The sequence below is a fragment of the Euprymna scolopes genome, chromosome 21 (assembly GCF_053919585.1).
Source record: "Euprymna scolopes isolate OS-2025 chromosome 21, ASM5391958v1, whole genome shotgun sequence".
In the NCBI taxonomy this organism is placed as follows: domain Eukaryota; kingdom Metazoa; phylum Mollusca; class Cephalopoda; order Sepiida; family Sepiolidae; genus Euprymna; species Euprymna scolopes.
Genome location: NC_136502.1, coordinates 37,387,679 through 37,398,879, shown reverse-complemented (window position 1 = coordinate 37,398,879; position 11,201 = coordinate 37,387,679). Strand labels below are relative to the sequence as shown.

Sequence of the window (11,201 nt, the reverse complement as noted above, 5' to 3'; positions counted from 1 at the left end):
GGCTCTATGTCCCTCTGTATCGATCATCATTTACTTTGTGTCTGTTTTACAAGGTGCCTATCTACATTAGTAAACAAATACCGATTTGCCCTATAACTTAAAATTCTGTTGTAAGTCACACATTTTTCAAAATAAACTTGCAAATTACTTAGAACTTCTACCCAGTCATGGCTGACGGAAAGAGAGCGGACTAACGACTAACCCTGTAGATTAGATAAAGATTTCCGTTCAAAATTCTGTGCAGGTTCCCGAGTTAGACAAAGAAAAATGTCAAAATGTAAGAGAATCTGAAAAAAAAAAAAAATAAACGATTTCAATAAGGGAGACAACTCTGTTTCAAAGAATGTAACTTCAATAGCAAAAGGTCCTGGATATGACCTTAAACTATATCCAGTGGTGAGGCCCCAGCTTGCGGGCTTTGGGGAGTGTGGAGCCACCCTTTAATTGGCATTGCTCCCAGGTCCACTCTGACCCGGAGTGGTAGTACCTGTTAGGGGCCCAACTATGGGTTAAATAGAAACCGACTTGAAAACAACAAATATATTCTATTAAAAAATGTTCTTCAAAATCTTTGGATTCGGCATTAAATAACCTGAAAAGGGTTGATATGCCGTAAAACAAAAACAACCAACCAATCAATAGCAAAAACAAAAAAGAACCAAAACTATTTTTATATATATGTGTATGTATGTATATATGTTGAATAATAAGTTTAAAAAGCATTTCGGTGCAACAAACAGAAGATACAATAACAATAAGACAGAGTCATTTAACTTTTCTGGATTTTCTCTGTGTCGATCCCGTATGAGTTCTTTCGTGGTCTTTCAGGTTCGTTTGGTGCGAGAATCCCTTATTACATATCACACAGACATATGGTCGCTCACCTGTATGAATCCTAAGGTGGGTCTTCAGGTTGCTATGGTGACCGAACGCCTTCGTGCAAACCGGGCATTGGTAGGGCTTTTCACCTGAATGCGTTCGCAGATGTGTTCGTAAGTTTGACGGGTGCGAGAAAGCCCGGCCGCAGATCACGCAACCGTGGGGTCTTTCCCCAGTGTGGACCCGTTGATGGTCACGCAGACGTGCCCGGATTGGAAAGCAACGATCGCAATACGGACAAAAAAAATGTTTTACGTCACCTCCGGATGCTTCGTCAGCGGCAGCATGTTGATGGTTTGTTAGGTTTGACTTGCGTGAGAATGATTTTCGACACACCTCGCAGCGGAATGGCTTGATGGGGTCCACAACGGCCGTACCTTCAGTACGAGTTCTTTTTATTGTGACTATTGTTGCAATGGTCGGAGTTGTTAATGTTGTTGTTGTGGTAAATGTGGTTGAAGCGATTGTAAAAAGTCCCTGTGATTCGCTGTCAGTATAATTATTACTGTCATCGGCGTTGGTTAAAATGATGTTTGCCATAGGGTCCTCAGTGACGTCATCATGATCCGTGGCAAGAGTAGGAGCTGGTGACGCGGCTGCTGTAGGTAACTCGATTGACAATGGAATCGTGGCAGGTGTTGGAGAAGTACTGAGACATGTTGTGACGGTTTCTAGTGGTGGCAAGGGGCTTAGAGAGGAGGAAGGGCAAATATCGTAGGTAAAACTGTTCCCAACATTTGTAAATATGGATTGCAGGGTGTCCATTTTGATACAGTTCTTGTATGTCTTTTTTTTTTAATTTTAAGATTAATTAAAAATAAAAAATTTCTTTTTTTGAAAATTACTTTAATTTTGCGTTCTTACAAAGAATGGATTATTATTTAACAAGGTCATGGTTTACATTTTTCTATGCTAAATTGATTCATAAATAAGAAAATGAGATTTGGTATAAAAGTTGTGCTCAAAATTAAGAAAACCAAAGTTAAATTTATGAGTAAAATTTACGCAAGATAAGATAAATAATGAATTTCTGTTCTAAGCTTCTCAAAATAATATAGCAACCACGATTATCTGAAGTCCTTCCGATTGACTGTAGCTTTTTATTATACCTTTAAGATTGCAGATTTCTATCTCTGACAATCATAGGAGCAAGGCCCTGCAGTTGCATACAGAGTCGGGGAAGGTTTGACCTATCACACAAAAAGTAATGGTGGTTGCACATATGCAGAAGCAATGGTATTATCCTTACTCCTTGAATTTGTGGAAAAGCCACATGCAGAGATGACCAGAGGATGAAGGATCCTGATGTTGAATCCTCCTGGATTTTCATTGGAGCCCTGTTAGCCAACATTAGCTATGATATGATGCTATAATATCTCACCACCCCTAATATGGTGAGGAAAAGTTGGATTTTAATGTTACTGCTGTTGATGTGTATATATGGAATATGTAAAGAGGAGTGTTCTAAGCTAGTTACCTTGTGCCAAAATTGAAAAAAAAGGCTTTTTATTGTATGACTGAACGTAAAAGGTGACAGGTGAGATCAAAAAGAGAAACAGAAGTAAAATGATTGCGAATGTGGAAGATACTGAAAATAAATGAGAAGGAAAAAGAAAAAAAATGAGGCAGGTGTGTGGGAGTACCTAAAAGACTCTTTTTACTTTGTATAACCAATGAAATTGGTTACACATCCGGTCACTCTTGAAACGTGCCTGTTGTGATCAACTTAATGGCAACGAGTTAAAAAATAACTGGAGTATAAAATTGAAACAATTATTTTTTTCATAAACTATTGTCACATTGTTTTTTTTCTTTTTGTGTTTTATAAGCACTGAGCAGCAGTATTCAACAACAGTTGATAAATTCAACGTGATTAAAGGTTTGATCCTTTAATCTGAGATCAACTGTTTTTTTTTTATGGCCAGTTATTTAAGAATTTACACTGTAAAATTCATTTCTTCCAAAATAATTCTGTTGTGCATGTTTTAGAAGCCGTCTTGTGCAACAAACTGGTATCCGAGCTCTTTCATATAAAGAGGATGATTCCGTGATCATGGTTCAACAGACTTGCTTGAGACTTTCCTAAAAAAATATTGTTAGAAAAAAAGAAGTTCTATATTAGCAAGAACAAACATGGAATCAAGTGTATTTTAAATACCTCAATTATGCTGATGAAAGGAACTGATTTAACATGACACCATATCTAATACCTTTTCAAGCATATACAAAATATATATTTTCAAAATGGCTGACTCTAGCAATACTCATTGCTTGTAAAATGTCATTAAAATAGTATTTCTTGGTAGGCTCATAAAAAAATCTCATGAATACAAAGAAATAAAAAATCTCATGAAATCCCGCTTATAATTTTATAAATATTTAATTCTGGAAGATTAAGTAAGAGTGATTTCAAATTAAACAAATTTAATGGAATTCTTGTAATGCAGAGCCAACCATCTTTTCCTTAGTAGAGAAAAAGAAGCATGTTTTCAACACCTGAAGAAGGTCGCAGGGTGTGCCAATAACACCCAAGATGAGAATAATAGTCCAATTAATCAAAATAACACAAGTATTCACATCTCATCTCAAAAATTGAAAAATTTAATGGTTATTCAAAATTTTAACCTTTTGTTCTAAGGGAGGTAACTATTATACTAAGAATTGTTTGAAATAGTTAAATACAATTTTTTTCTACTACTTCAACGTAATGTAACAAAGTTTTTTAGCATTAATAACAAAGTATTATGGCATTAATAATAAAAAAAGGAAAAGGAAAATGCGATGATATTGAAATTTTTCTTAAAGAAAACAATTGAGTAATTGTAAGAAAAAACGATTTTTTTTCCAACTACTTTAATAAAATAGTTACTTTCTTTTGAATAATCAGTTAAAATTACGGCACTTGTACAGTTTAATCAAGACATTAAAAAATGAAAATATCGAAAAAAAAAAAAAAAGGGTTATATTGTACGTATTCGTTTTGGACTGAAGATCTCCGAAAAAAATTTTCACTGAATTTGATCGACTAGATTTTTTTTTTTTTTTTTTTTTACAGCAGAAAAACATGTTTTTGTGGCAGCACGTTGGCGGTAGACATCTTTGAATTTGTTGAACATGCCACAGGGAGATAACTCAATTTAAAGCGCCGACACTCCCTCCCCATCTTTAATACTAGCTTTACTTCCTAAAAATCAAACCTTTTGCTCGGTATCATAACAAATCGTTTTTTCACAATCAAAAAAAACCCAAAAACTACTTGATGAAATTAAGTGAAATTTTTTTTCCGGAGAACTTCATTCCATAATGGATACGTACAATTTAAACTTTTTTTGATATTTTCATTTTTGCATGTCTTGATTAAACTGTACAAGTACCAAAATTACAAATAACCAATTTAATTAAGGAGTCAGTTTGTTAAAATTTATATGAGGTGCTCAAATGCTAAAAAATTACTTTTCAATGATTTCATAATATTCACTAGCAAATTTTACACATACATTGCTTTATCTTCAATAGTTTTATTTATCAACGAAAACAAAAACCATAGAAGAGGATGGGTTGTATCATCGATTTAAAAATTTTCAGTTTGATGTTTTTGTTGAGATATGATGTCCATATTGTGCTCAAATCATTAGAAGCAGACCATTCCATCCCCTTTCTAATGTTGAAGTCTTTGAATGAAAATGTGATGAAGAATCCTAGGTACTAGGGAGACTTACATCAGTTCCGTTTCCAAGGCAACTGGAAAAATTCTACACCGGTGAAGTAAATAAAGGGTTCCACTCGAAATTCTGTCCAAATTCCCGAGTTCGACAGAAACATTCCCGAGTTCGACAAGATACACCTGAAGAAGGTTGGAGGTTATATCGACCGAAACGTTGTGAAAATCACACTCAAGATGAGAACAGTAGTCGGATGAATAATAATACAGAATCTCAGAATGCAATCAAGGATGATTTTTTTGTTAAAAATACATCCAGCACATCTTCTACTAGATCATTTTTCATAATTTTTAGAATTTTTACTAATTTCGACATGACACTAAATACATGATAATGTTTTCACCTGAAATGTGTTGGTTTAAAAGATTACCAACATACACAAGCGCCTCTTTGTTTTCTCTCCACTTCATGATTCTCTCTAATGAAATTACTGTATCTAGACCTATTTATTTATATATTAGTATATTAGTAAGATAGCAGGTGTGTTATTTATTTTGTGTGTCACGATTACATCCAAGTGACCGTCATTTAATTGTTACGGACTTCCATTTCTTGTAATAAATAATTTTACCAAGAATTCTTCATCAGTTTTGGTTTCGGTTTCGATTCAAGCTGATGCACCCAAGTGTTATGGATATATTTTTGAAATTGCAACTTTATAATATATAAAAATCGATAGAACATTAACTCTATAATAATATATACAAAATCTGCAAGAATTAAAATATCATATTTAAGCGTATTTTACTTATTTATATGGTGCTTAATAGGTCACATGGACACATACATGAAGTTGTCATATAATTTTATTAATAATATCGAAATTATTTATATTTCTTATTTATTTATATGGTGCTTATTTAGAATTAAACCTATTAAAAAAAAATTAATTGCAAAATAATCTTTGATCTATGTATCTGTCACAGAACACAGATGTATTCCAAAAAGCATGTCAATTGCTCAAGTAGTTTATTTATCTAACAAATAAATGGCAAAAGTCTATGTTTCAAATTTAAAAATGCTGATGATCAATATCTTGAAATTTGGAATATAGACTTTTGTCATTTATTTGCTCCGTAATTACATTGAGCTTCATGAATTAAACGATCAGTATAAATAAAAGGTGAAATATAATTGAAAAAATATATTTCCACACACACACACACACACACACACACACACACACACACACACACACACACACATGTATATATTGTTTTTAAAATATAATTATCCACTGACACGTGTTTCGTCATCTATGACTCATCAGAGTGGCTGAATCTAGCGAGATTAGAATGGCTGAAACACGTGTCAGTGGATAATTATATTTTAAAAACAATACATACACCGCTCTCCATTTAGGGGTACCAAATTGGTCAAAGGGAAAATTATTCCCAACTCGCATTTAGGTAAAAATGCAATTTCATATAAATAATTGAATTCATTCAAAAATTATGGCTAACAAAAACAAATAAACATTATATATATATGAACAAATGATTAATAAAACATGTTAAAAGACATCTTGAAAAAGAGTTAAAAACATATTTAATTTTAAAAAGGAAGCACAAGATAAGTGGATAGTCCTTAATCCGCGGAGTTTCGAAGAAATACTCTCCTTCTCATCAGAGGGCAGGAATTAGCAAAATGCGGGATCGGATTTTGCATGTAAAAGTATTTAATGAAACCACAAGTAAGTCACAGATCTTACTTGGTTAAAATATATATATACATATATATATACGAAACCATGTTTTTTTTAGCTATTTTAATAGTAAATTGTATGCATTATAAGGCTGCTTTTGATCTCGATAGTTCAAATTGAGTTGTCTTTCCTTATTTATAAAACATGGCGAATCAAAAATAGCGTCTCGTTTTCTAATAAAATTTGATGGCGGCAATCATTAACTAAAGTAATACATCAAAGTCTGTATAATATACATAACAGTCACGGAACGAAGATGAAATATTCCCAAAAAATGACGTAATTTGATCAAGTAGTTTGTTTTTTATTCAAGAAAATCAAGTTTTACAACTAAGCGAGTCGTAGTGTTTTCGCCAGCCATGGTGAAATTCGATGAAATAAAAATAGGGAAACAATTTAAATCGAAGTTGAGAGGTGGAAACTCAGCCTTACGTTCAATGTAGTTTAATAGTAAAATCGCTAAACATGGCAAGTTTTGATTTTCTTAGTTTTAAATAAAATACTTGATCGATCTATCTGATTTTTGGAATATGGCATTTTCGTCCTGTAACAGGTACGTATACAGATTTTTCTGTATTTTTTAAAGATATTTTTAATTGCCAGTTTGAATAAACATCAAATTTGATTTTCTGAATTAAAATAAATAAATAAATAAAAATAAATAACTACTTGATCAAATTACGGAATTTTTGGAATATGACGTCTTCGTTCATATAGTTTTAAAAATATTTATTTGTTTTAAAAACAAGTTTTATTCTAAATAAGCACCTTTTATATTTATGTCCGCCCCCTCTAAGTCCAATATAAAAAATAATAAATTAAAATGTATTTATTTAGTTATTTGTGGTATAAAATATGACAAAAAAAATAAACAAAAAAAAATAAACAAACAAACAAATAATTAATTAATTAATAAATAATAATAATAATAATAATAATAATAATACTTACTACTACTACTACGTATTCTTTGATTATCAGTTCGGTGTTGTTAACTATTAATGAAATCCAATCCATTCATTAATATTCATTGGTTGGTGTGTAAAAAATACACATAAACAATTACGCATTTCTTTCTGTGAATGAATGAATGAAGCGAGCAAAGAACATTTACTACAATGTCGTTTGTACATAAACAAATATTATAACGTTAGGAAAAAACGATACTGATTGACATACATGGATAAACGTTAAACAACAATAACAAGAAAACAACATTATAATCTAATTAAACAACAATAATCATTATAACCAAATCATACCATAAATATTCGGTTGTTTTATACGAGATTATATTCCTGCTGCCTGGAACATGTTGTGTTATGTTCACCAGGATCCTTCGTCTACGCGAGGGCGCTACATCGAAATTCGGGGATCAAGATCGACTATTAACCGAAAAGGGTCAGGGTTAGCTGTCAAACACCTGAGAGTTCTACAGGGGCGTTCGAAATAAATATTTTTGACCATTAAGAATTTAAGAAAAAAAAAAAAAAAAAGAATATTGTCAGTGGGAAGATTTGAACGAATCAAGGGCAGTTAATTCGGCAGCTAACAACGCACGCACACATGCGCCAGTGTCGTTCAAGAACTTGCATTCTCGCAGACTTACTTTTTTTTTTTTTTTTTTTTTTTTGGTATTAAGAGTGGAACGCACCCACCTCCTATATTTTTTAATTTTCGTTTTTTTTTTGTCATTTTTTTTCAGGGAATTATTGTCGATTGGACAATTAATCTACTCGCAAAAGTACCCGTCGTTGACTGGGTTCAAAAACAGCCTAAAGAAAATGGACTCTGATTTATGAAAGTATGATAGGTTATGAAAAGGAAGGGTTGTAAAGAGATGGCTTCGAATTTAGGGGTATCAAAACCAAAGCAAAATATGATTAAAGTAAAAATAAAATAGATAAAACCCATAATTTATTATACCATACCTGTTCACATTGAAACACTTATCACAATATTCTGTGGATCTATATTAAAAAACCTTGTTAAACTTTGTGACATATTTCCATTCTATGGAGGTCAGGCGCGAACGAACACCCCATAATTATATTATACCATATTTCTTCAAACTGAAACATAATTATCAAAGTATACTTACGCAGATAGATATGAAAAGTCTTTATTAAAGTTTGTGTCTATTTCCATTCTATGGAGACCAGGCATGAACACAGACCCCACAATTTTATTATACCATCCCTATTTAAATTAAAACATACTTAATCAAAGTATTATTATGTACATCTATATCAAAAACACTTGTAAACGGTTTTTTAAATTTTAAATTTTTTTATTTCCATACTTTGTGGACCAGGCGCGTACGCAGACCCCCACAATTTTAATGAATCATCATTATGCCAGATCAGACATACCCATTCCTGTGTCACGATACATCTATCATTATATGTGATCAGTTTTCTATAATAGTCAACTATATAGGAGCCTATTCGTGACCAGACACACACACAGACGTTCAGCTTTATATTATAGATATATATATATTTAAAAAATGCCAAAAATAATTCAATATGTTAATATTTGTAGAGGGTGCCCAGTTTAGTTTCTAGTAAATCGATCCCCCATATTGGAAACATACGACCCCCCCCCCCATTATTTTTCTTTTTGTCTTTTTTCATTTTTGTTTTCAACAGATTATTATCGATTGGACACTAATCTACAAGATTATCAAAAAAAAAAAAAAATTTAATATTAAAATATTTGTTAGGGGGTGCTCAATTTCTAATACAACGTTCTAGTAAATCGTTCTGCCATATTAGAACCATACAACGAAATATCCCCTCTTATACTGTTTTTCTTTGAATTTTTCTAGCGGATTATTATTGATTGGACATTGATCTACCATATCATCAAAAAAAAAAAAAAAAGAAAAAAATGCAAATAAATTCGGTTAAATTCAATATTTGTAAGGTGTGCTAAGTTTCTCATACAACGTTCAAATAAATCGATCCCCCGTATTGGAACCACTTGACGAGAACATGCACACCCCTCTTATATAAAGAATTCTTCATTTTTTTAATATAAGAACAATAATATTAATACCTTTATTATCCAATATATTTCGTATTGTTTTGTTTTACAAATATTTATCGTCGTGTGTGCACAAAAACAAACATAGCTACTATTGAAAACCATACAGAATACATTAGATAATAAAAGTCTTCATGTTGTAGGGCTAACGGAGGTAGTCACTAACTTGTAAGAGTGTGAGTTGGTGTTCACCAATTCATAATCGGGATCTATCAATTTTTAGGACCGAGCTTGCAGGTGCAGGAATCTCTAGAAGTTGAAAGTTGTAGAGTATCAATGGGACCGTTAAAGGTAAATTTAACGAGATCGCTGATTAATAGCAAGATGTCATCAGATCACATTCTCACATACATAAAATAAAAATATGAATAACTCCGGAAAATAACGACATTTGACAAAGAACTCGAGATCGCTGTATTGTCTTTGAAGCCATCTATTAATAATCACAAATCATCAGCGAAATTATATCCTAGCATATTCAATTTTTTTCAAAGCGTAAAAGGTGAGTAAAATAATGTTGAGAACGGTATTTTTTCGCAGAAGGTTAGAATAGTGGAACATTCCGTTAAAAACTGATTAGATTTATGATGACGTTACAGGATATGACGTTATAGGACTCTCGGCAGAGTCACCACTTACTGGGGTCTGCACTAGAGTCACTATTTAGTAAGGGTGTGAGTCAGCGCCCACCAATTCATAATCGAGATCTATCAATGTTCAAGACCAAAATTGCAGGTGCAGGAATCTCTAAAAGTAAAAAGTAGTAGAGTATCCGCGGGACCATTAAAGGTAAATTTAACTCTGATTAGCAGAAGGTTCTCACCAAATCAAATCCTCACATCCATAAAAATATGAATAACTCTGGAAAATAACGACACTTGATAAAGAACTTGAGATCGCTGTATTGATATGAAATAACAGCATTTATTTACATCTTAGAAAAATTAGCCCAAGGCGTTTCAGTGTAAGTGTTTTCTTGTAATGAATGTTCATTATGCAAGCTTAGCTAAATAAGGATTTTGTGAGAACAGCATGAAGTTTAAGATTACTGATTTTTATGAACAGAGAATGTGTTTTTTTTTTTCTGAGAGGAAACAATCATTAAACCATGTAAGCGAATTGCATGTGTGCGTGTGTTCATCACATAAGAAAACAATAGTTTGAAATAACATTGTTAAAAGAAGAATTAATTCTCGTTCGATGTGGTAATTTTCCATGATGAGAATTTAAGGATCATGTGCTTGGTATGCAATTCAAGGGCGGAATTATTTTTAACGCCTCCCAAGGGCGGGATTATTTTTAACGCCTCCCAAGGGTGGAATTATTTTTAGATCCAGTCTCGGAGAAGACAAGAGAAAGTTGGAATAAATTCAATGCTGCCAAGACTAAGCTTGTTTCCTTCAATAATTACAAGAAACCTTCTCTACCACCAATAGCAATGGCCAAGAACACATTACCTGAAATGTTTACACGGAACATGAACTGGAATAGATACATTCAGAGCATTGTCAAGGCTGCTGCAAAGAAAGTGGGCTCTCTCTACCATGCTAGCAAACTACTTACGCCTGAAAGTATCCTGTACCTCTATAAGGCCACCATTCGCCCATGTATGGAGTACTGGTGTCACATTTGGGCTGATGCATCTGCTACTAGTCTTTCACTCCTGGACAGGGTTCAAAAGAGAGTCACCAACCTGATAGATCCTGAACTGTCATCTAGGCTTCAACCTCTGTCCCATTGATGAAATGTTGCATCCCTCTGCCTGTTCTACAAGTACTTTAATGGTGAATGCTCTGACAAACTGCAAGTACTTGTACCCCTTCGATGTGAATACCCCCGACAAACTC

General features: G+C 32.8%; 1 protein-coding gene across 1 annotated transcript; it reads right to left on the bottom strand.

The window, feature by feature from the left end:
* Window positions 1-653: 653 nt before the first annotated feature.
* LOC145242119 (uncharacterized) lies at window positions 654-7,913 on the bottom strand. Its single transcript, XM_080105034.1, has 2 exons — window positions 7,569-7,913; window positions 654-2,961 (listed from the first exon to the last, which is right to left on the bottom strand). The coding sequence occupies exon 2, from the start codon at window positions 1,642-1,644 to the stop codon at window positions 766-768; it is 879 nt and encodes a 292-aa protein (XP_079961160.1). The 5' UTR covers window positions 1,645-2,961; window positions 7,569-7,913; the 3' UTR covers window positions 654-765.
* Window positions 7,914-11,201: the final 3,288 nt, after the last annotated feature.

Coding starts and splice junctions, on each gene's coding strand:
- LOC145242119 (XM_080105034.1), bottom strand. CDS start 1,644: ATGGACACCCTGCAATCCATATTTACAAATGTTGGGAACAGTTTTACC.